The sequence below is a fragment of the Colossoma macropomum genome, unplaced genomic scaffold (genome assembly GCF_904425465.1).
Source record: "Colossoma macropomum unplaced genomic scaffold, Colossoma_macropomum, whole genome shotgun sequence".
Classification (NCBI taxonomy): Eukaryota; Metazoa; Chordata; class Actinopteri; order Characiformes; family Serrasalmidae; genus Colossoma; species Colossoma macropomum.
Window position 1 is genome coordinate 12,390,986 of NW_023494791.1, and position 23,206 is coordinate 12,414,191.

General features: G+C 40.4%; 1 protein-coding gene across 10 annotated transcripts in view; it reads right to left on the bottom strand.

Moving 5' to 3' along the window:
- Window positions 1-7,341: 7,341 nt before the first annotated feature.
- The window catches only part of fgfr3 (fibroblast growth factor receptor 3), a 58,522-nt gene continuing 42,657 nt past the window's right edge, over window positions 7,342-23,206 (bottom strand). For 4 of the 10 annotated variants that reach the window (XM_036573935.1, XM_036573934.1, XM_036573929.1 and 1 more), the window contains exons 9-18: window positions 18,867-19,048; window positions 15,996-16,141; window positions 15,286-15,407; window positions 15,019-15,129; window positions 14,169-14,359; window positions 13,858-13,980; window positions 12,430-12,500; window positions 10,146-10,283; window positions 9,862-9,967; window positions 7,342-8,312 (exon numbers count right to left, since the gene is read on the bottom strand). In XM_036573935.1, coding sequence (XP_036429828.1) covers window positions 8,148-8,312; window positions 9,862-9,967; window positions 10,146-10,283; window positions 12,430-12,500; window positions 13,858-13,980; window positions 14,169-14,359; window positions 15,019-15,129; window positions 15,286-15,407; window positions 15,996-16,141; window positions 18,867-19,048 — 1,355 coding nt within the window. In that variant the 3' untranslated portion in view covers window positions 7,342-8,147. Of the gene's footprint in view, window positions 8,313-9,861; window positions 9,968-10,145; window positions 10,284-12,429; window positions 12,501-13,857; window positions 13,981-14,168; window positions 14,360-15,018; window positions 15,130-15,285; window positions 15,408-15,995; window positions 16,145-18,866; window positions 19,049-22,094; window positions 22,240-23,206 lie in introns of all 10 variants that reach the window. The other 6 variants (XM_036573936.1, XM_036573932.1, XM_036573933.1 and 3 more) reach the window with 5 other exon arrangements.

Sequence of the window (23,206 nt, forward strand, 5' to 3'; positions counted from 1 at the left end):
TTTATGCAAATTTTGAAAATGTGCTCAAAATTGAATGGAAAACTCAGAAATACAGAAAAATCCATAAATATCACAAAATAGTTAGTTTATTGATAAAGGAAAAATGCAAAAAATGATGATGAAAACATCTGGAATAAGTGAACGAAAGTCATGAATGGTGCTACGTCCTCTCAGAACTGTTCGGCTCTGTTTCATTTGCAGGGGGTTTGGTGGGCTGCTGTGGAGTGGACAACCACTTCAACCCTCATTATATGGGCCATTGCTGCCTTTGCCCAGCGTCTCTGAACTGTTTGGGCTACAGCCATGTACAGCTGACAGAGAACTGTCAAAACTGCTCTACAAAGAACTCATCAAGGTTTGAATCTCTCCATTTTATATGCCACGCATGGTAAGCAAGACTCCTGACTCGCATTATGCAATGTAAGAATAGCAAACTAGGCATGCAGTTTGCATGATGCTTATTATCAGCTCAAAGCTCCCTTTACTTGTTAGCTACATTAGCCTTGTAGTTCCAATGCAATACTAAGAAGAAAACCCCAGGTAATGGACCTGTCCTGGAGATACACATTAGTGGTAAAAGTGGGCACATTTTTGCTGAACTATTCCTTTAGACCCAAGTGTGATGTTTCCAGGCCTATGAGGAACTGTCTTACTCCTCTCTGAACGTCCAGGACACACAGTTCACATTCTGCTGCAGTGCTGGAACACACTCCTCTGCAGTGTCTCCGAGCCTTGATAAACACAGGCCGCTCTCAGCGAGGTGGGGAGTCCCCCAGACTGCCCCAGCCAAGGCCCTGCGCCTTCCAGCCTGACGTTATGTTTGACACATCTCTCCTCTCGCAGCTTTTCCCTCTCACTTTCTTGTCATTTTTCCTCTCCTCCTCCTCCCCTCCTCCCCCCATCCTTCTTTCCCTGCGTGCGTCATAAGCGCTGGTGTCTGCAGCGGCTTTTTAATAGGCCTGAAAAATGTCGCCACAGACTAACGGTAAACAGCATGTCTGGTCAGAGCCCAGTCCCAGCCAAGCCCCCTTTCTCTCTCTCTCTCTCACACACACACACACGCACAAGATGTGCACATACCCCTCAAGCCCCATGTTTTAACTTTATTAAATTTAGCAAAAAATAAATTCTCCAATCCTGCCCTCTCTGTAACCGCAGTGAAGCTATTAATTATGCGTAGGCCTCCCAGTTTCAGCCTGTTACTGCATACCCCAGATCACTGTGCATGTGTGTGTGCTTCAGACCACTGCGCTCTATGGGTGCCCCACTACACAGTTAACTAGCAAAATTACAGAGGGGGGCCTGGCAAGACATGAGTCCGACACATACGGCACACACATATACACAGAATGTGTTCTCTCTGTTTTTAGGTTTGTTTATGCGGTGGACCGTTTTGGTCTGTTTCTCTGGTCAGAAAAATATTCAAATATGTTGACTGAGGACGCAGACCAGCACAGACTACAGAAAAACCAAGCCACACATGCATACGCACACACACGTATCACTGAGGAATCCACAGGGCAGAATAGAAATACTGCAAAACACATTACCAGTTAGCCACAATGATGCTGGGGTAGGTACTTTCAAACAGGAGTACACACACTGGTGTTATCACAGCACTGCATCAGCTTCAGCTGTTATTATGTGTGGCGAGCAGTTGTGAACTGTGACTATATGAGCTAGGCCAGGAGTTCAGGCCTTAAACGTCAAAACTAGGTCAAAAACAAGGAGAACGAGAATGGCAGCGCTAATTTTTGCTAATGCCTATGGGATTCTAGTACTATGTACTACTACTATACAGTGCTAGAGTAATACTAGCCCTCATGAGCTGCTGATCACACCGGCGTGATCAAGTCAAGGCCAGGCATCACAGCATAAAAACAAAATCTTGTTGAGCATTGCCATCAACTTCTTTTGAAAATGCTGGCCTGAAACGCTATGCTAGTTTCTGTTTGATGTTGAAAGACCAAGCAGAAACTGAGATAGGATAACATAAATTTGGTATAACACTTTATTTGGAGAGGTCCTTTGTAGATGATTAATTATCTCTTAACAGATTATCAGTAACACATCAACAACATATCAGTGAAGTATCAGTAGTGAAGCATCTGAATACACTGAAGTAAATATCTTGTAGATGTTCTGTTGATACATTACTTACATTAAGTAGATGTATCGTTAATATGTTACTTTCATTACATAAAACCTAACCTTACCAACTTTACCCAACACCTAAACCTAACCCCTAACCCTAACCTTAACCTCAACCCAAAACCTAATCCTAACCCTCATATGTTTTTGACATGTTACTGAGAGTCCATTGAGTGTTTGTTTCATCATCATCATGCATATTAGCATGCAAAATGGAATAGGGCTGGGAGTTCATTTTAAATTTATCATTCAACGTAATATCTTTGTCATTTCGTTATTTATGGAGAAAAGCACATTAAATGGTAGAAATAGTTTTTGTGGTGGCCAGAAAAGATTAAGCTATATTTTACCTCATATATGTAGCTGTTTTACAGTGAGTCAATAATGAATGCTGACGTACAGCTGCTGCCTCTGCTTTCCATTTCAAACAACTGACTGAAAGCTGGTTTGGCTACCAGTCATACTAGCAGTCAGTGACATCTAGGACTCACAGAAGCCCTAGAGTGAAGTTTTATCTCACAAAAATGGTCCAACCCACTGGAATTTGGTTAATTGTTTGATTGCACTGTCACTTCCCAAACATGTTGGCAGTCAATCTGACATTTTGGCCCTTCAGACCAGCTTCTGAAATCCTAATCAATAGTAGAGGTAACTCAGGCTGTACCTGCGTACCCAAATGTTGATCTTTGAAGGTTCAGCAGAGTTAATAATGCTTCTTGTAAAACTCCTTAGGAGAAATAGTGTTGGACATAATGGAGACATGGGATCCTTCTGACCCAGAAGGCTATTAATTATAACAGCACCAACACTGAGAAGGCTCTTCATAGTGCTCATAGTGAGATTCCTTTCTTTCGTTTAGCAACAGATAAACATGAACATTATTATCCTGGTAAAACTGAGTGTGTGACTATATTAAAATCTCTACTAAAAGAGGACACGTGAGATTACTGGGGTCTTGCAGTGTATGTGAGCTGTAGGAGACTCCTTTGTCTTTCCAGCTGATCTCATTGTTGGCTAGCAGAAACTACAAAGATACTACGGAGATCTCTTTTTTATTTTTCTTTCCAATGTTACTAGATACCGCAGCGAAAGAGAAATCTTGCTTGGACAATTTTCTGTTGAAAGTTTCAGGATTTCAACCTTTTTGTCTCCAACAAAAACATCTAAACGAAATTACAGACATAATTTACAGACGTTTTTTTAATTTTGTGAAAAACAGTCCTTCTCTGAAGAGGCAACGAAAGAGTTTTCATACGCATTACACACACAGCCTAAAAGCACTCGTAATGTATGACTGCAATGACTGTCCAAACACACGCTCTTCAACACTGATGTCTAAAGTGATACTGAACATTCAGTAAGATGCATTTTGCTAAGCTAGTCTAACAGCTAACAGGCTTCCATGGAAATTTGAAATAAACTAAAATAAGGCATGTGTGCTGCTGCGAGTCACCCTGTAAATAATCAGTTAAAAGTCAGATGCGTTAGACTGGATTTTGTTGGTGTTTTTCTGCCTACATCACACTTTGCCTGTTAACGTTACTCGCACAGGCACAAAAAGAAGCCCCAGCTTGATGTTTTGATCTCACATGCAAAATTAACATTACACTGAGGAAGATATGATGACAGTAGTAAACAATTCACTTACATCCTTAGAAGACAAGTCCTTCACCAAGTTTTGACTGAGTTCTCTTTGAAAACTCTTTCAATGTGCTCGCAATCTTCAGATTCATCCGCTCAGGAAAGGTGTCCGAAGCACAACTGACATTACGAAATGTTCTTCTGCATGTTGCATGCAATTACACATGTCCACCAGAGAGGTCTCCAAATCCCCAGATCTTACATAGTGTAGCTGTAAGCTATTTCTGTATGGCCTGCAGAACTAGCTTGGGTAGCTTCAGATTAGCTTCAGTCTACATACTTGTTTATGGTGGGATCAGTATGGGGTTTTGGCTCAGGCGAGCTGGACAGTTTAGCTGTCCAGACCATAATAGCTAACAAGCTTATGCTGGCTATCCCCTTTACACTCAGTACACTGATGAAAGTGTGGCCTACAAGAAGGAGCATGAGAGAAAAAGGAAGAGAGTGAGAAAGCGAGAGAGGGAGAGATGCAAACTCGTCCCCCAGTGCAAACACAACTCCGCAACAGTAACGTTCATTTAATACTGGCTCTCCCAAGCACTGCAAACACATTTGTGAAAGAGGCTCTTCAACTGCGAAGCAAAGTCTACACACACATACGATGAATGAGCCTCTTCAGCTTTCTGGAGAAGTGCAGGATGTTCCCCTTCTGGCCCTATTGCAGACTTTAGACTGCAGGGAACCTGCAGGAGTCAAGAAAACCAACACACGATTTTTGATTAAAGAAAAAGAAAAAGGTTTTATGGTCCATTGCTTAATGTATAAATAAATAATAAACAAATCTAAATGCATAAGTCTTTTCTCATGTGTTTCCCTCTCACACTGTTTCTGTTTACGCTCTTTGATCATTTTCTTTCTTTTTGTTTATGCCCTTTGTAATTTCTTGTCTATTTAACTGTAAATGGTGCCATGGGTTGTTTTTCTTGAGGAGAAATGAATAAAAAAATGGAAAGCAGAGAGGCTAAAATGAGAATGTGAAAAGTATAACAAGAAGTCGCTGCTGAATAACGCATTCATCCGAGCAGAAAACAATGTGAAATAACAATCAATAAGAATAATAGAATGAACGCATACAAGAAATATCACAAAAAGCGATTCATTTCGTATTGTGTTTATTGAAAATGTTTTTGATTGACAGCAAAGTTCTGTCAGGCACAGACTGCGAGTGTAGAGAGGTTCAAGTCCACCGTCTCTGTGGGGTGGAACCGAAATACAACGGAATGTTCCAGAGAGCAGAGACACAGACCAAAAAGAAGGTATTCATTTCAAACTGTTAGTAAACTTTTGTTTCCCCATTCATGTGTTAGAAAGAGAGAGGAGTAGATGGTGGCTGAATGACCTGGGTCCTCGAATTCAGCAAACTTCATTCCCTCACAACATACGAGAAAATAAAAAAGCCTACATGGAATGCATTGTCTGACTACGTCCTTTGTGAGAAAGTACTGTCACTTCTATCGAAAAGAATCAAATCACACACCTATATAAAATCTACTCAATGTACAGTAATAATCTGCAAATTAAAACTATAATTTAACTTAATATCTTTCTCCTAATAAGAGCTGAATGGCGCTATCGAATAGAGCTATAAGAAAACGAATTAAAGACGAATGGATGAATGGTCATCTGACCGTATTGCTCATCATTCCAACCAGTTCGAAAAGTGGCGGGAAAAACAATGATGTCTCAAAGCGCTGTCACAAAGTTCATGTAAACATTTTCCAGGTCGCTGGAAGTGAACTCTCTTCAAACCCCAGAACACTTCTTGGCCCTACCTCCATCTTGGAATACGAAAGCATCAAGACGTTAACATCTTTGTACGTAAGTCTAGACAGAAATCATAAATACGTTGAAATAAATAATGCGGATTTTTAAGCGGAAGGGGAAAAAAAGACCAGCTATACTGAGTGAACTACACAGTGCTGGTGGGGGGGCTTTCAGTAGTAGAGCAGGGGATACGGAGGTGAGCCAGGGGTCAAAGGGTCAGGAGAAAGCATGTATTATATTCTAATCAAAATACATGCAACTCCAAACAAAACGGCAGTTAAACACCCGGCGCTCTCTCCTTTAGGAGAATGGCCTCCCTCGCCTGGAAGAAGAAGAAGAAGAAGAAAAAGAAGAAGAGACTGAACATTCCGCACGAATGTCTCGGATGCGCCAGGCTGAGAACAACAGTAAAGAAGTGCCTTACAAAAAATTAGTTTTAAGAAACACCCTGCTTATGTCCCTGTTGCTGTGGCTGTACATTCAAAAACCTCTAGCAAAATATCGAACCCTCGGGGGCCAGGCACTTGATGAATACAAAAATGGGCCGATAAGAAGAAATCAGAGAGGAGAGAGGAACAGCATTATGCTCATCAGGTATCAAATCTACAGTTTTCTTGTTTTAGCAGCAAGCACGTCACCATGCTGTCTCTTCCTTCGTCCCTTTGTAGATTATTGCCGGTTATCTGTTCGGAGCGCAATTGTCTAAATACACCCTGAGACCCAATCAAGACATCCCAGAATGCTTTGCTTAGATTTACATGATCAGAGACACTCGAGTGACATCAATGCACTCTCAGATCGAACAGCAACGAAAGGATCTGTGCTCATTTTACATACTCAGAACAGAAAGGAAGATGAAGAGTTTGGCACTTTTACAAACGTAGCGACAGAAGATTGCCTCGGTTATTCGACATTACATTTCCGCTTAGCATAGATGAACAAAAAAAACACACTTATAAAACGGTTTGACCATATAGTTACTACTGTCTTAGTTTATGCTATTTGGGTTTCAACCACGAAGCATTCCTTCATATCATAGAGCAACACAGAGGACCACAGTGTTCATCCTCAGAGAAGACTGTCAGACTGTCACTGCTGTGATATACTTTCCTCTAATACAGCTTTACCTCCAGCTGTGAAGAGAAAACCTCTAGCTGGATGAAGAGAGATCTAATGTTGATGCAGTTATATAATGACTTTTTAGGGCTTGAATCAAATGATAAATGCTAAGAAATTCGTGACTTTAAGTGCTGCATTCTGCATTGTGTGCTTGACCCTCTAGAATTCTGCACATTTCTTCTCCGGGGAAATTCACGTGTGGTCCTCATGTGGCGCAATTCAACACTGAAATCACAGTCAAAACAATGTAAAACATTTGGCATCCTTTGTTCGTGTCTCAGAATTTGACTTCTGGTTCATTGTGTTACACTGGTACTTATATTGCCAATGGTGTTTGTATACATTCCTGTCACTGTAAACAAAAAGATGGAACAACAACAAAAAGAAGAGGAAGAAAAGATGATGAAAAATAACAAAAACCACTGGCTGAGAAAATGTTGCACCTCTGTGGTAAATAACTTACAAAAATTAAAATCTGAACAAAAAAAACCCCTTTGTTTACAGTACCAAAAACCCTAGACTATAATTTTAGACCTTAAAATCCTTATGTTAAGTCTATAAATAGCTTTACAAATATACATGTTAATTCAAATAAAACTTTTGTTTTGCTTTTTAAGATTAAATGTTTACATGACCTCAACAGTGTATGCTCATTTGCAATGTATTGTTTTCTTAAAACTCGCTTAAAAATCAATTCCTTACATACACTGCTGCTGACTGCAATATGATACATATTTATATCTATATATTTACAATAGAAAATTTAGATACATACAAAGCACACAATTATATTCGCTCAAATCAAATCTCACATGTGGGGCTCTTTTCTTCAAAGTTCACTGTGAAAAAGGTTACAGAGTAAAAAACATGAAACTGGCCTTGTGTTTGAAAGCAATGGTTTGAAATCAGATATTGCGGTAAATGAAAAAAAAGAAACTTTTCCCACAACTTCCCATATTGTCCTGTATGGAATGGCACTCTGTGTGTCACTCCAACATGTTGCTGCGCTGTGACACGTTTCTCCACTTTTCTTTTTTGTCCCGTCCAGCTGTTTCTGCACTTGTTCGGTAGGCACGGAATGGTTTCACCCTTCAAAATGCCGAGAGGAAAGGAAAAATAAACTGGCCGAGTAGAAAAATAGGAATTCTCTTTTGAAAAAGCAGAATGTCGGTTTGGAAGCAGAAGAGGAGCAGGAGCAAGAGGGAGAGGACTAATGTCCGTCCTTTGTAGCCACTCAGTTCAGACTCTACACACAGCCTTTCCCACCCTCCAGCCTCAGTGTGTGGGGCTAGAGGGCTGGAGCGCTCTGTGCAGTGTAATGACACTCAAGCTGGTCCACGCAGCTATATGGAGGGCTATAGGGGGTTTTCCTACAGCAGGGTCTCTATGACCCCTGAGCCCTCTTAACTGTGCTGAACGTTTAGGGATCTGATGTGTATACGATGCCATTGCTGTGGTGGTGTTAAGGCCGTCTATGTCCGTATGACGCCGTTGCTGTGGTGGTGTTTAGGTAGGCATGGTTCATCAGGCAGGGGGTCATGAGCAAACACAGAGTCGTCACCGGACGAGCAGGTGCTGTTGGAGTCTGGACAGGTGGGAGAGTACTGCTCAAATGGCACGGAGAGATCCAAATACTCCTGTGGAGTTCATAAACACACACAAATACACTCAGGTTTGTGATAATGCATAACAGCTGAGTACACAACGCTCATTATATAGTATACACTGCAATGGCACACAGGCCAAAGGTTTGAAAGCAAAGCTAACTTTGTAAAAATAAACATGAAAATTGTAGCAGACGGTTTAAAACAAAAGGCTTTAATTGATTGTCTGCAGCGACAGTGAAGCCTACAACTAACAGGTTCTTCATTTGTTTTGTTCCTGGTGCTCACACTGCGTTTTATTGTAGTTTTATTCCAGTTTTATTGCAAAATTAGGAGTTTTGTAAATAAAAACATGTAAAGGGCCTGTTCTCAAGAAAGAACATGAAGACTTTCCCATATAATAGGCTAAAGCACAGGTTCTCAGCCCTGGTCCTGGAGTAGCCCCTGTCCTATACATTATAGTGTTTTCCCTGTTTCCAACACACCTGATTCAACTAATCAGCTGATTGATTGGCCCTCATTGAGCAGACGTTCGTCTGTCCAAAGAGGAAAACTGTAACATGTGCAGAGCAGGGGGTACTCCGGGACCAGGGTTGGGAAAAGCATATCACTGCAAATCATATAAATCAATGGAATACTTTGGAAAAAATTTCTTTGGTTAACCCCTCCCACATCTAATGTCTCACCAGCAATACATTCGGACCTTTTGGCTTTGTCCCCTATAACATGTTAGAATTAACTGCCAGGTTGGTTACAGTGTATGCATGTTCAGATTGGGCATAGTAAAAAAGTAAAATTCCTATTATACATTTTATTATGGCTGTCAAACCAAATCATATGTAGCATGTCTATGGCTATAACTCCTCTGAGAGCCCTCTTGCTCTCTCTTTTGTTCTTGTTCATACGGCTCTTTTCTTGTTACAGTGGGAGTTCTCAAGGGTAGCTGGATATTTTCACTTTGCCAAAGCCAGTGGTTGGCAATATGGGCAAAAATATTATATCAAGATGCTTCAAGAATATTTCACAATACACTATTTATCACAATATTTTTTTTGCTCACATCCGACGTGTTGAAATAGGCAAAAAAGTAGTTCCACATTTAAAAAATACTATCAAAAACTGAGTTCAAATGATTTTTACTTAACGTTTCTCATGCTTTGATGCACTAAATCCAATTAAACAGGACTAATTATGCTCAGTGTTCTATTATGCTCAGAAATGCTTCTGGTGACATAACGTATCACAAAAAAGATAAACATATTTCCCAGCCATAGCTGAAAGTATAACTTTAAAATGCATTTAAAAAGAGGGCTACAATCCCAGATTTTATCATAGCAACATACAGTGAGCGAAAAGCTGGGCTACAGCCTGGAGTACTACATTCAAAGGGTTAAACTTGGGAAATGTGTTTATGAGGTTAAACATTTTCTGACGTTCATAATTTATTATGTTAACACTATTAAACAAATGCACTTGAACTGCTGTGTATATCTGGAGACACTGAGAAGGAATGTGATGAGGACAGAGAAACGGAGAGAGAGAGAGCGAGAGAGAGAAAGAGTGAGGATGAGAGCGCTCTTACATCAGTCGATGTCATGGACAGCACTCTGTCGTGATCCTCCACCAGCTGTCTGAATGTGGGTCTCTGAGAGGGAACAGCATGCCAGCACTCACGCATGATCATATACCTGCCAGAACCACATAAGCATCAGAATAAACATCCTATTCTCTCATTCTGACGAAAACAAATCTCAATGAAAACAAAATCAGGAATGTAGGAATATTGCTCCTGCTTGGAGCTAGTGATGAAAGAATGCAGTATGAAATCTGTTTTGAGCTGAAAAGTGAGTGGCTTGAGTGGCGTACAGTTCATGAGTGCAGTTGGCGGGCTTGTCCATTCGATGGCCCTCCTTCAGCAGCTTGAAGAGCTCCTCCACAGGGATGCCGGGATACGGCGAGCCGCCCAGTGTGAAGATCTCCCATAGCAACACCCCGTAAGACCAGCTGCAAGAGCAGAAGAGGCCAGAGGTGAATACACACCACCAAACAGAGAGAGAACATGGGTGGACAACAGAGAGTAAAACCACAAAGCTGTATGGACAGTGTGATTAGATCAGTGGGTGAGGGATTGCCATATATTGTGAATTACAATTGCATTTATTCATTTGGTAGATGCCTTTATTTAAAGCGACTTCAGTGTGCAGTTATGATAAGAGCTGTTGCCCACATATGTAAATTAACACTTTAATAACAGTAATGCAATAAACTATTAATCACACTTTTTTTTTCGCTGTTAACACATTTTTCTAGTTTGGCCTTTTGAACCATCTGTAGTTCCAGCCTGAAGCTCAGCTTTTTAAAAGGAAAGTTCCATCGATGGCTGTCTTGACAAAAGTTATTTCCAGCTACTGTCACGCTGTGCATTTGTTTTCCCACTGAAGTATGTAGTACGCAAGTCCAATGTAGCATTTACAAGCCAAAGATGATGCTGAGATTCATCATTTAAGGTGGAATGGGAAAATTTGAACAAGAAGCTGGCGAATGAGAAGCTGACTTCAGCCTCGTAAAAAAATCGAACATCGAGAGACATTTTACAAGAAAATGTTCTACTTTTGAGGAAAAGTTTCCTGACGGAGATGTGAGAAAACCAGCTAGAGCTGAGCTAAAGCTTAAAGCAAAGCGAAGTAAATCTGAGTTTTTGTTTGTATTTTTTAGCCTTTACTAGTACATTAACACATATAGAAACGTATTTACAACCAAGATGGTAAAATGGACATAAGATGCTGTGGCTCCCAAGGTGGTTTGATTTTTGTTGAAAGGACAAAATGGCTCTTCTTAACAATTGAGTTGCTGACCTCTGGGTTCAAATCACTGTATTGTTGATTTGTTTATTTGCATATACTCTAATATTGGTGTTTTTTTATGAACAAATAAATGTTTACAGCCCAGATAAACAGCTTTACATATCATTTTCTCAGATGCTTAGGACTTGTGGACAGTACTGTATTTCTTCATTAATTTGCATCTTCAAGCTGTATAAACACCTTCGCAAAGCTTCAAAGCTGCTTCTCTCTCTCTCTCTCTCTCTCTCTCTCTCTCTCTCTCACTCTGGGGTGTTAGGTTGTTGGCGGATGTGAGAGAGCAGTATTGTTGGTTCTCAGTGAGGCCTATAATGTGTGTCTGTGATATGAGAGGCGAGTCTATTAAGCAGTGTGTGTCTATGTGTATGTGTTAGTGTGTGTGTGTGTTATCACAAGCTGTTCTGTTAACCCAGGGCTCTTTTGTTTGGCCTCATTCCTTCCACACCACCACTGAGCAGCGCTAATCAAATTAGGCACGCTAAAAGACAACAGGAGCTAAGAGCCAGTTAACGCTAGCCAGCTAAACTCCCCACTCTCTCTCTCTCTCTCTCTCTACCTCCCTCTCTCTCTGGGTCTCTCTCCCACACCCACACCATAAGAGGCCCAATGAATGCTGAATAATTGGCCTATCATCGCATCAGTATCCATTCATTAGCTTTATGTCAGACTCAAGTCTTATTCATTCATATCAGCAGGCAATGAAATGAGAATTCTTTGGGGACACACATACACATACATACATACACCACACTGTAGAGCTAAAAACAAAACAGATCGTCTGAATTAAGGCCTATTTCCAGCACTGCGGTGCCTAGGGGAGCGTGCTGAAAATATGATTTCACTACAGCGATCTCACTCAGCTTAGGCAGCAATGATTACGTTCCATTTGAAACATATGGGAAAAAAACAGCACTGTGTGTGTCCATGAGAAGACCAGGAGGACTACTGTATTGCTTTGTGACACACTGACATGCTAATCAAAACCTGGTGTGCGAGCAGACAATGAACAGAAACCTGCTCTCACTCCTCCCCGTCACTATTAAAGTAGGATGGAATGTGAGTGTGCTGGTGTAGGTATTAGAAAGTATGTTGGACAGTAAAACATACACACAGACACTTTCCCAACCCCACGCATGGCTGCGTTTGATGGTAATACCCGCAGTCACGGTGTTCAAACAGTGGCATTCTTCTGCCGGTTTATGAGCGGGCCGGATGGAGCGACGGCATGATGGAGAGAAAAGATGGAGTGAAGGGGAAAAGAAGGGATATGCGAGGCAGTGTAAACTCACACATCGCTCTGGTGCGTGTAGACCCGGTCGAACAGCGCCTCCGGTGCCATCCATTTAACGGGCAAACGACCCTGAAAGCACACAACGGTTTGGTCAGAACAAGAGAAAAGCTGAAGAGGCAGAACACACAGATGCCCAGATAATGTCAGCAGCGCTTCTGCCTAATCCTCTACTGACCCATCTAATACACAGATACTTCAGTAGAGCACATCTGATCATTCCCACCAGCTGAAGCCCAGTGAGATCCAGAACTGTTCCCATAAACAGCCTTCTCCTACTGTCCACTCGTATCGCTTCAGTAAAGCTCTTTACAGCATGGAGAGTCAATATCAACCCCTCAAACTGGTGGGTTATTATTCAGTTATTAATCTTAAGATTCAATCAATAACTACTTGGGGTAGGGGTGAGTGGGGCACAGAGTGAGGTCACATAAAACACGGACATTTAACGTAGTAAAACAAGTTCAAGTTAAATGTTCTTTTAGCCAGATATTTCTCAAGATTCACCCAGAAGACTGTTCTTATCTTATTTTATTTATCAAGTGTTTTTTGATTACTGAGTTGTGTGTATGTGTGTAAGTAAGAATTCACTCCAACAGTACGCCAATCACCCTCTTTATGGCTGTAATACAAAAATACCAAAATATATTTGAAGCATATCATTCATAGTGAAACAAATCACAGTGAGAGCTAGCCAGGCTAAAGTACAGCCTCCACATGGCAGAGGTAGTTTTAACACTAGAACTACAACTAAGCCTGCTGAAACGAAGTCCATATCCTTGTGCATATGGGGTTAATTGTAATGTTTGCACTCCTGCCACTTTTAGCTGAAATGCTCATAAATGGTAGGTGTTTTGTAGCAGGGATGTATGGGTTGATGTAAAAAATATTAATCTTGCTCAAACACTTTTACAATTAAGCAAAAAAAAAGCATTAGGTGGCGCCCCACTCTTCAACTGATTCAATATTGAAAGGGTAGAATCAGTCATATTGAATTCCAATAATATTCAATAAAGTATGTACTCCAAACGTAAAAACTGTCTATATTCCACTAGTGTATAATGTTGTAGTTCCTCTTAATTGCTCAGTGTACTTTTATTAGTAATTCTGATCTGTACCAAAACTTCCCTGGAAACAAAAACACCCGGATCTCCACCTTGAGACATTTCAATGGAATATTTTTAAAATGCTATATTTTTATTTAGCATGTTTCATTGTAATACTCATATAATCTTGATGTAGTGCTTTGACCTTAATGGATTCTAATGTAAACAGATCATATCATAATAATAACATCTACATGATCTGACAGCATTATCAAAAGTAAAACACAGCATACAACATAGTTAATGTTTTGTCACCTGTAAATAACTAGCACAACAGTGCAGTGCCACTACTGCAGTGAGATTAACAATCATGTCTAACTTACATTGGTGGTCTTCTTGTAGTAGTCTATGTTATGCACATCCCTAGCCAGACCAAAGTCTGCAATCTTCATGACGTTATCGTCCGTCACCAACACATTCCTGGCTGCCAGGTCCCTATGGATACACTTCACACACACAGAAACAGGAGAGGTCACAAATGGCCCTAAACTACTTTCATGGACCATGCAGCCCTGCACAATTCATTTGAATTCATATAAATACACCTAACTTCAAGTGTAAAAACACTTACATCAACAAAGCATGCATAAGATTGAGGTGTTAGAACAATAGGTGAGTTGTGTAAGTGTTTTACCTTCTGAGAGGCCAGGTACTCCATGCCTCTGGCCACCTGATAAGCACATGACACCAGGTCTTTGAATGTGAGTGTCTCGTTGGGAATCTTACAGGTGTCGAATGAGTAGTCCATACCAGGAGGCCTCCGAGCACGCAGATACTCCCTCAGGTTCCCTTTAGAGGCATACTCAACCAGCACATAGAGAGGACCTACACACACAAACACAACACATTTAATTATAATATTAATTATTATGTTTTTGTAAATTTCCAAGACCAAAAACATGATTTTGTAGGAAAACTAGTGAAAAACTGAGCTTATATCCTTTATCAGGACCACCAAAATGGCCTGACTTTGTAAAGTGATTTTAAACAAAATGTTTCATTTTTTAAAACTGACAGGATAAAACCATTGGTTTGATTACTCAGATTAGAGTTAAGAGCTAAATATAATATCATGACACTTGAAGACATTTTCATGATACACTATATGAGTCACATTTCGTTTTTCTGAGGTTTGATAAGTTGGAACAGAGAAAAACACCAGTAGTGCCACATTTAGAGAATACTATCAAAAACTACAGTGATGCATTTCACGTACTGCACTGCACTATATTCAGATAAACAGTACTAATTATGATCTCTTTCTAATGAAACAGGCAGTTGGTTAGTGCTCTTTAGGTACTAACGATATATATGATGACATAATTTATCACTATAATGATGAAATATGGTCATACTGCCCACCTCTAGTTGTTACTACATATGTGTAATTACATGTAAAGTATATAATACATATGGGACATATGTATGGTTTCATAAAAAGTACAAAAGGGGTATAAAAACAATTTCTGTGTGTGGTCACTAACCATCTTGTGTGCACGCTCCAAGCAGGTTGATGATGTTTTTATGTTTACCAATCATCTTCATCATCTCCATCTCCGACACCAGATCAGACAGGTCCTTATCTGTGCCATCATCTGAGAGAAAAAATACTAAAACTCTTATTATATCCTTATAAAGATAATTACCCAACAATCACCCTGAGCAGCAGTTCTGCAATGGGTGCCTCCTCATGCGTTAACAGATTTACATGCTATGACAGAGTTCACTGGTAGTGTCTTTGTCTCACACACCTTTGAGCATCTTTACGGCGACCGTGAGAGGCTTGTTGGGTTTCTCTTTATCGATCCCGATGGCTTCAGCCATCACCACCTGCCCAAAGCAGCCTTCCCCAAGAGCCTTCCCCAGCGTTAGCCTACAGAAACACACGCAACAGGACAATCAGCTGAATTAAAGGAGCAAACACAATACTGAGTGATAATGAACACATAGGAAAATACTCAGAAAAGAAAGATAAATGATCTGTGATAACTTTTAAACACCAAGTATGTGGGCATACACTTCAATTCATTATTTAGTTATGAAATTATTCATAGTAGTTACTGATTAATAAATAAATCTTAATAAATTAAGATTAATATAAGCTTGCAGTTTAAGGGGTTAACATTAGCCTCACATTGATATGTATCTAGAAGGGCAGCACAATATATCATTTGTTAATTGACATCACGATATTGGACTGTGTAAAACTGATACTGTAAATGAGACCTCTGGCCAATTACTATGTGTTTTGCTGTGTGCTATGAGCATCTTGATCAATCATAGTTCTAGATGAGTGTTTCTGTGTTTCGATTAATTAACGTGTTTACATAATCCAATAAAAGTAAACTATATTGGTCAAAATAATGCAGGCCAATCTTAAAATGTGAAATTATTAATATGTATGTTTCAATGTGTATGTTTAATATGTATATGTGGCAATGTATGTAGGCAGGGAACTCACTTTGAGCGAGGAAACTCCCACTTGGGGTCAGAGGGCAGCTCCAGTTCAGAGACGTTGGGCAGCATGGGTCCATCGCTGGACGATAGGCGGGCGATCCTGACCAGTGGAGTGTTGGAGTTCATGGAGGAGTTTGACTCCAAGGACACCTGCTTGAAGGAAGAAACAGAGGAGCATGTTGTCATCTCTGCCCAGGAGAAGAACACGAGGAAGTGTGTGAAATGGACAGAGGGAGAGAGTGAGAAGGCCAAAGATGAGTGTGTATGAAAGTAAAGAGATAAGGATGGTGTGTTGAGAGAAAAGCAGTGCCCGCAGTGTGCTGGACGGAACTTGTCTCTTTGCAAGCTCCGAGAGACAGAAACATGGCGGCTGTCCGTTCTTCTCAGCCACAGATCCGCACAGAGAAAGGAGCCTGCACCTGCCAGCTAAACCGAGACGGAGCATAAAGACACACAAACACCCACACACACACACACACACACACACACACACACACACACACACACACACACACACAGACTTATATGTATTACTGCTGTCATCTCGTATCCTAAAGAAATGCCTCAGGGACTGTCAGCTCACCTGCTGCTTCTTGTCTCCTACCATACTCATTGTCAGTGTCTCTCTCTCGTTCTTTCTGTTTCTCTCTCCTTTCCTCTCTTGCTCGATTTCTCTCTCTCTCTGTCTCTCTTGTGCGTTCTCTTTCTGGTTCTCCCTCTTGCTCTTTCCTTCTCTCTCCTTCTGTTCTCTCTTTCTCTCCTTTTCTTCTTTCTTTCTCTGTCGCTTTCTCTCTCTCCTTTTCTCTCCTTGGTCTTTCTTTCTGTCTCCTTTTCTTTCTCTTTGTGTCTTTCTCTTTCTCTTCTTTCCTCTCTTGCTTGATCTCTCTCTCTCTGTCTCTCTTGTGCATTCTCTTTTTGGTTCTCCCTCTTGTCTTTCTTCCTCTCTTTCTCTCTCTATGCTCTTTCCTTGTCTCTCCTTCTGTTCTCTGTTTCTCTCCTTTTCTATGGGTCCTTCTCTTTCTTGTTTCTTTCTGTCGGTTTCTCTCTCTCCTTTTCTTAACTTGGTCTTTGTCTCTCTTCCTTCATCTCTTGTCTGTCTCTCTCCTTTTCTCTTGATTATACTCTTTCTTTCCTTATATTCTGTTTCTCTCTCCTTTTCTTTCTTACTCTTGGTCTTTCTCTCTCTCTTTTCTTTCTCTGTTTCTCTCTTGCTCTTGGTCCGTCTCTCTTCTTTTCTCTCTGTTACGCTCTTTCTCTCTCTCGCTCCTGTTTCTCTCTTTCGTTTTCTTTCTTGCTCTTGGTGTTTCTCTCTCTTATCCTTTTTTTTCTCTTTCAGTTTCTCTCTCTCTTTCTCTGTTACTCTTGGTATTTATCTAGCTCCTGTATGTGGTCCTCTCTCTCTTTCTCTCTCTGTTCTCCCTCCCTCTCTCTCTCATGTACTGACTCTATATCTACATCTTTCATACACTGACTGTTCTATCTCTCCCCTCAGGTTGATGGATGGTCCTGCTAGAAATAGAGAAAAGTCTATCTCAATGATCTTTTCTCCTTTTCTCTTTACCTCTGGGGTATTTCTCATTACAAACAAACTTACCTATCTCTCTCTCTCTCCCCTCTTTCTCTCTCTGTCTCGCACTCTGTCTCTCCCCTCTTTCTCTCTCTAGTGGTGTGCACATCAAAAGCTCAGTCAGTGATGACTCAATCTAAGTGCTGTCAGAGCTGCTTTTATAGTCGACTCTACAGCGGAATATCAAACACCTGAGAGACAGCGGGAACACGAGGTTCCTCACAATCACCACACACATTCGCTCGCACTCACACCTGGGTATGAAGTGTCAAAGACAGGCAGTAAAAGACATCACTCCAGCTAACACTGAGATGACACCTGAACAAATAAGATGATGACTAGAGACAGGTTAAAGAATCACTGAACTTTCATTGATTGGAGCTGAAGTAGGCTGAGATAACTGTCTGTGTAGAGTCCAGAGAGGAAGAGGGAGAATGAATGAGAGAACGTAGGGGAGAATCTGTGTCTGTGTGTGTGCACGTGTGTGTGTGTGTGCATGTGTGTTTTCAGCTGCAGCTGCTGCCGTTTAAAATCTTTAAAACAACTGAGAGAGACTGGGTTGCAGTGAAAGTGAAATATGATCCACACTCTGGCAGTCATGGGAGAATATGAATAACCTGCTGCTACATTACAGCTATGACAAACTCCCATTCTCTCGCTCTCCCACGCATACACACACACACACTCACTCACTCACTCACACCCACTCCATACTGTATACTCAACTCTGCATACAATACTATGCAAAATCAGAGACCATCCTTCATCTATTTATTTCGCTGTTGTCAAAATAAAACCTCCTATCTCCAGAATTGTAACTTTACAGGAGAAGGAAAAAACATACTTTACTTTTAATGTAAGTCAATGGAACCAGACTTTATTCCAAGTCATTTTGAGCCATTTCTTTTGGTCTATTCATCATGAAATTTTGACACAATGTAAAGTGCAACAGGCATTTTCAAATGATGTCAAAAACTAAAAAACAACAAAAGTTTTTGTTCTGATAGCAGCGATTCATGAGAAAATTGCATAGAAGTCTTAATAGTAATTATATTTTTTTCTCTCTCAATCATAAAAGCTTTAGGTCCTGTTCATCTGACGGTGACAACCTCCTCAGAAATATCTCCTGAAAAATTAATAAACTGTACTTCCTGACCATTTTGACTGGTCCGCTATATCAAGCACCATGACATATGCAGCACAGTTACAGTGAAGAAAGATAACTGGATTAAAACTAAATGAAAAAGAAAGAAAGAGAGTGTGAGTGGGGGGAGGGGGGTAGACTGATCAAATCTTGTATCTACTTTCTGTTACCTGTCTCTTGAGGGGGAATTTGGAGAGCTTTTGCACAGGAGGAGTGGGCAGCGTCTTCTGCGTGTTCATGCGCATGCGGCAGAGGATGATGATGATGACGGTGAGGATGAAGAGCACGCAGCCCGTGCCGTAGATCAGGAAATCGGCGTAGTCGTCCTCCTTATCCAACTCCACGGCTGACACAGGGCACGGGGTAAAGGTTAGAAACATGTTGGAATGTGATTTATTCAATATTAGCACTGAATTAACACTGAATTAGCACTTTATTTGACATATTGTGACCTGTGATTAGCTTTATTAAGCCCCATTATCAAATCAAACTGGAAGAAACCTGCACCTGCACATTTAGAAAAGTAATGAATAAAAAAGCACTATTTAGTTTTAGGAATGGGCGTGGTTATTTGAGTATATGAATATTTGAACGCATCTTTGAATTCACGTCTTTGAGGTTTAAGGGATGCATGATGATACTGGAATCATATCAGCATCGGCAGATATTTGCTTTTAAATATATAAATCAGCATCGGATAGATGTTTAGATTTGATCAATATTTGAAACTGATATTTGGTGAGGTATTTATTGTACTTTTGAGTACAACAAAGAGCAAAACATTTAGGTGATGCTGGGCTGCTGTGCTAAAATATCTAGATATTAATCAGTGTATTGCATTGGTAACCCTATACAAATAAATGATACATTTCCCCATAATACTAATCCACGTAGATTTATAAAGGTCTCAGCATCAGCAGATATATAAATGAAAAATACTAGCTCTACAGTTCTCTTACTGATGAAGTTTTTAACTGAATCTGCAACATAGGACTGCAGATGCAAATTTTTGGACAAGTTACAAGCAGTGTAAGTTGCGCAAGTTATCGTTCTGTAGGTCAGGTGGTGGTTGCTTAAATGCCATACAACTAAATCATAAAGATAAATAACTAAATCAAGTCGACGGTCATGTCGTTGCTTATTGTCGCTTTAAAATCAAATTGACACTTGTCTTTTCTTCTTTTTTTAAATTTTAAACTATTTGAAAAAAACTAGCTGCATGAATTATCAATCCTTCCGTTTTTTTCTGTTTTTTATCCATAATAATATGAAATAATTTCTCTTTGGGTTATATACAGTACTGCGCAAAAGTTTTAAACACCTGGCAAAAGTTGCAGGTCTGTCCACTGAGTCTTTGGTGGGTACAGCAACCAGCTGACACATTTCAGGTTCAAACATATATGCTTGAGGCTCACTTGTGCTGAAAATGCTGACAAAATCGTAATCAGACGCTGTTTTTCCAAGTACACTAGCTGAGCTTTTTCGGCCAAGTTACCTTATGTCTGTGCGTCTGTGTGTTTAGGAATTAACGTAGCCCTGCTTTCGGTCGTCTTGCGTGGAATGATACCACATATTGTACTGAGGTACAAGTGGTTCCACATCGATTTGTCAGTGCGAAACGAATGAGGATCTGGACGCATTTTGAGTGGGTTAAGAGGCGCTTCTGGGCATTTATTTATGGAGAAGAGTTTGGTGACAGTCTAAGTCCAGTATTTGTTAGCAATATCAGCCCAGCATCTCCAGCAAACTTCAGATACCAAGCATGTCTTGGCTGAACGACTGCATCTGGGATAAATGATGAATCATGTTCATTAGATTTTGTACCAACATATTCCTTTAAACAATGTGCTTAGGTGCCTTTGCACAGTACTGTATATGCAAATACTCAAAGAGTAAACAAGGTTTAAATGCCCATCCCTAATCCATATCTGAGCACATCAGTGTCTGTCAGTACTGTGTTCTTCATAGAGCAGGTCATTAAGCTAAAAGCCCACAACCAATTTACAGGCTCATTACAAACTAATTAAGCAGCTATCATGCGCCCCTGCAGGTACACACATCCCATAATGCTCCCTTCCCAGGGGAGACCGTTATTCATGTGGCATGAGCATCCCAAGCTCCCCAGAACAGGCCAAAAAAAAAGCTTTTTTAATTAAAGAAGAGATGTGCACGTGTTTGTATGTGTGGAGGGCTGAGGACTAAATGTGTGTGTGTGCCGTCATTTACTGCAGCTCCCCGCAGCGGTGTTAGGAGTAGAGTAAAGAAAGTGAAGTTGAATAGCATCAACACACACTGAGCTACAAGCTTAGAGCTAAGAGCTCCTGACATGTTATGAAGCCTCAAACAGAATCAATGAATAAAACCCCACCACATTCTAAAACTCATTCTCTACAGCCCACTTTTACTGTTTTACCCTATATGGAAAGTAAAAAAGCTCCCTCTGTTGTGTTTCTTCTATTACCCATGCAACACATTTAGCAAAAAAGGTAGTTTTTGCATTTAGAACAACAGAAAAGTGTGAGAAATAATAAGAAGACAATGTTGAGAAGGCAACACTTCAAAGAAGTACAAGAGGAGCTTAACCCTCAGAAGTTTGGCTGTTATTCCTAATGTGGATACTGGATACTATTTAAACATCAAACAATTCAAATAATTAATAGCGATTAATCACTTTATTTAATGCAGCAATTTGCAATTGCTTTTGTTAGTTTGCTGCTCATTGATTTATTGTAGTTCTCCCGTGAGCACCCTCCAGCGTAGCCCACTAAAGGTGCTAAAGCCTTTGTTTTCAAAGCCATTTAAAAGCTGTATTTGAAAGAGAAGGAAACAATCATGGATTCTATCATAGCAACATGGAGTGCATGAGCAGTGGGGCTTCAGCTTAGTACAAAGGGTCAAACTAGAGCTCTGTTAATGGCTTTAGTAGAGTTAATAATTTAATAATAACAAAATTGACAGCCCTAGTTATCATATAATTACAAAATGAATTCTGTAGTTAGTTATGGAATTAATTACATATACATTTACTTTACATTTACAATCAATGGGTACAAGTTTGCAGTGTTTTTCTGTTAATTTACAGGTCAAACAATGGCACAAAATGTGTAAAGGATTATTTAAAAGATTTTATTCATATCATCCCCATATTCTCTTTTACTTAGGGGCACAAATGTGATATTGAATGAAAGTTTTCAATCTACACATTTGGCAGAATTTTGTTTCAATGAGCAACAATTCAAATCACACCGTGTTTATGTTATCATCTGCTTTGACTTCAACTTCTGAGGGTTAACATGAGATGCATGTAAGGAAAAGAAAGGCAGAAGACAAAGACTTTAAGGCAGAAGACAAAGGGCAGTGAGCGGTCAGACAGAGAGAACAGCTGGTTGTACCTGGTATAACGGTAAGCCAGGCAGAGTGATAGGCATAGCCAATAGAGTTCCCCGCAAGACAGGTGTACTCGCCCGCATCCTCATAGGACACATTGGTCAGGAGGAGAACCTCCAGCTCCTTATCCGTAGTGTTAATGCCAGCCGTCTGGAGGGGAAAGGGGGCGGAGGGAAAGGGAGAGGGAGAGAGAGAGAGAGAGAGAGAGCTATAAACCACAACCCCTGAGAGAGAAAAAAGGGTGAAAATGGAGCCCGTCACCTAGAAAAAAGCAGTTATCCCATCACCAGATAAACATCAGCAAAGCTTCCTGTTGACACCTGGTTGACACTGAAACAGCCTGGAAGAAATAAAGACCCTCCACCTTACTGCCAGCACCATCAAGCCACATGGAAAGAGTGTTTGAAATGGGCCCCTAATCACTATTTACTACATTGGAAAGGCAAGTTACAATTACATTTTGTGTTTTTATTTAGTTTGTCTTCATTTATTTATTTAATTTAATGTTTTTTTTTTATTTTATTTTATTTCGTTTGTCACAAAAACTACAGTTTGAACAAGTAAACATATGAACTGGGGAATGTAATCACTCACATTTTATCATTACTGTTTTTAAATAAATCAGTAATAAGTGTTTGCCACTCCAAACTACGCTCTGAATAAGCTCACTTGAAAAAAATCACCGCACATACAGCAATAAAGGAAGCCTGGTGCATCTTTTATACAGTGATAGAAAACATGGTAACACACAGAAAGCTCTGATTCTACATGCTGATGTGTTTCACTGTGGCCAAATTCTCTGCATCGTGGGCGAAATGCGCTTGCTAGGGTGAAGAGTACACCCCATATGCTATTCCCCACTATGTTTTCAGACACCGTTTGAAAATGGAAGACTGAAAATAGCGCTCTATATGTTGAATAAGACTTAGTCTGGGACATAGCCAGAATCTGCATCCGGAGTGGGTGGTTGATTTGTCAGAGGTCTAGGGGCCTACCCTTTCCAGACTGTGTGTTTTCAGTGGCGCTTCAGTGACTGCGTTCTGTGTCTGTTTCCTATTTAAGTTGAGTTTAAAATACTCTGTGGTGAGGTGGCCATTAATGTCTTTAAGGCTTCTTC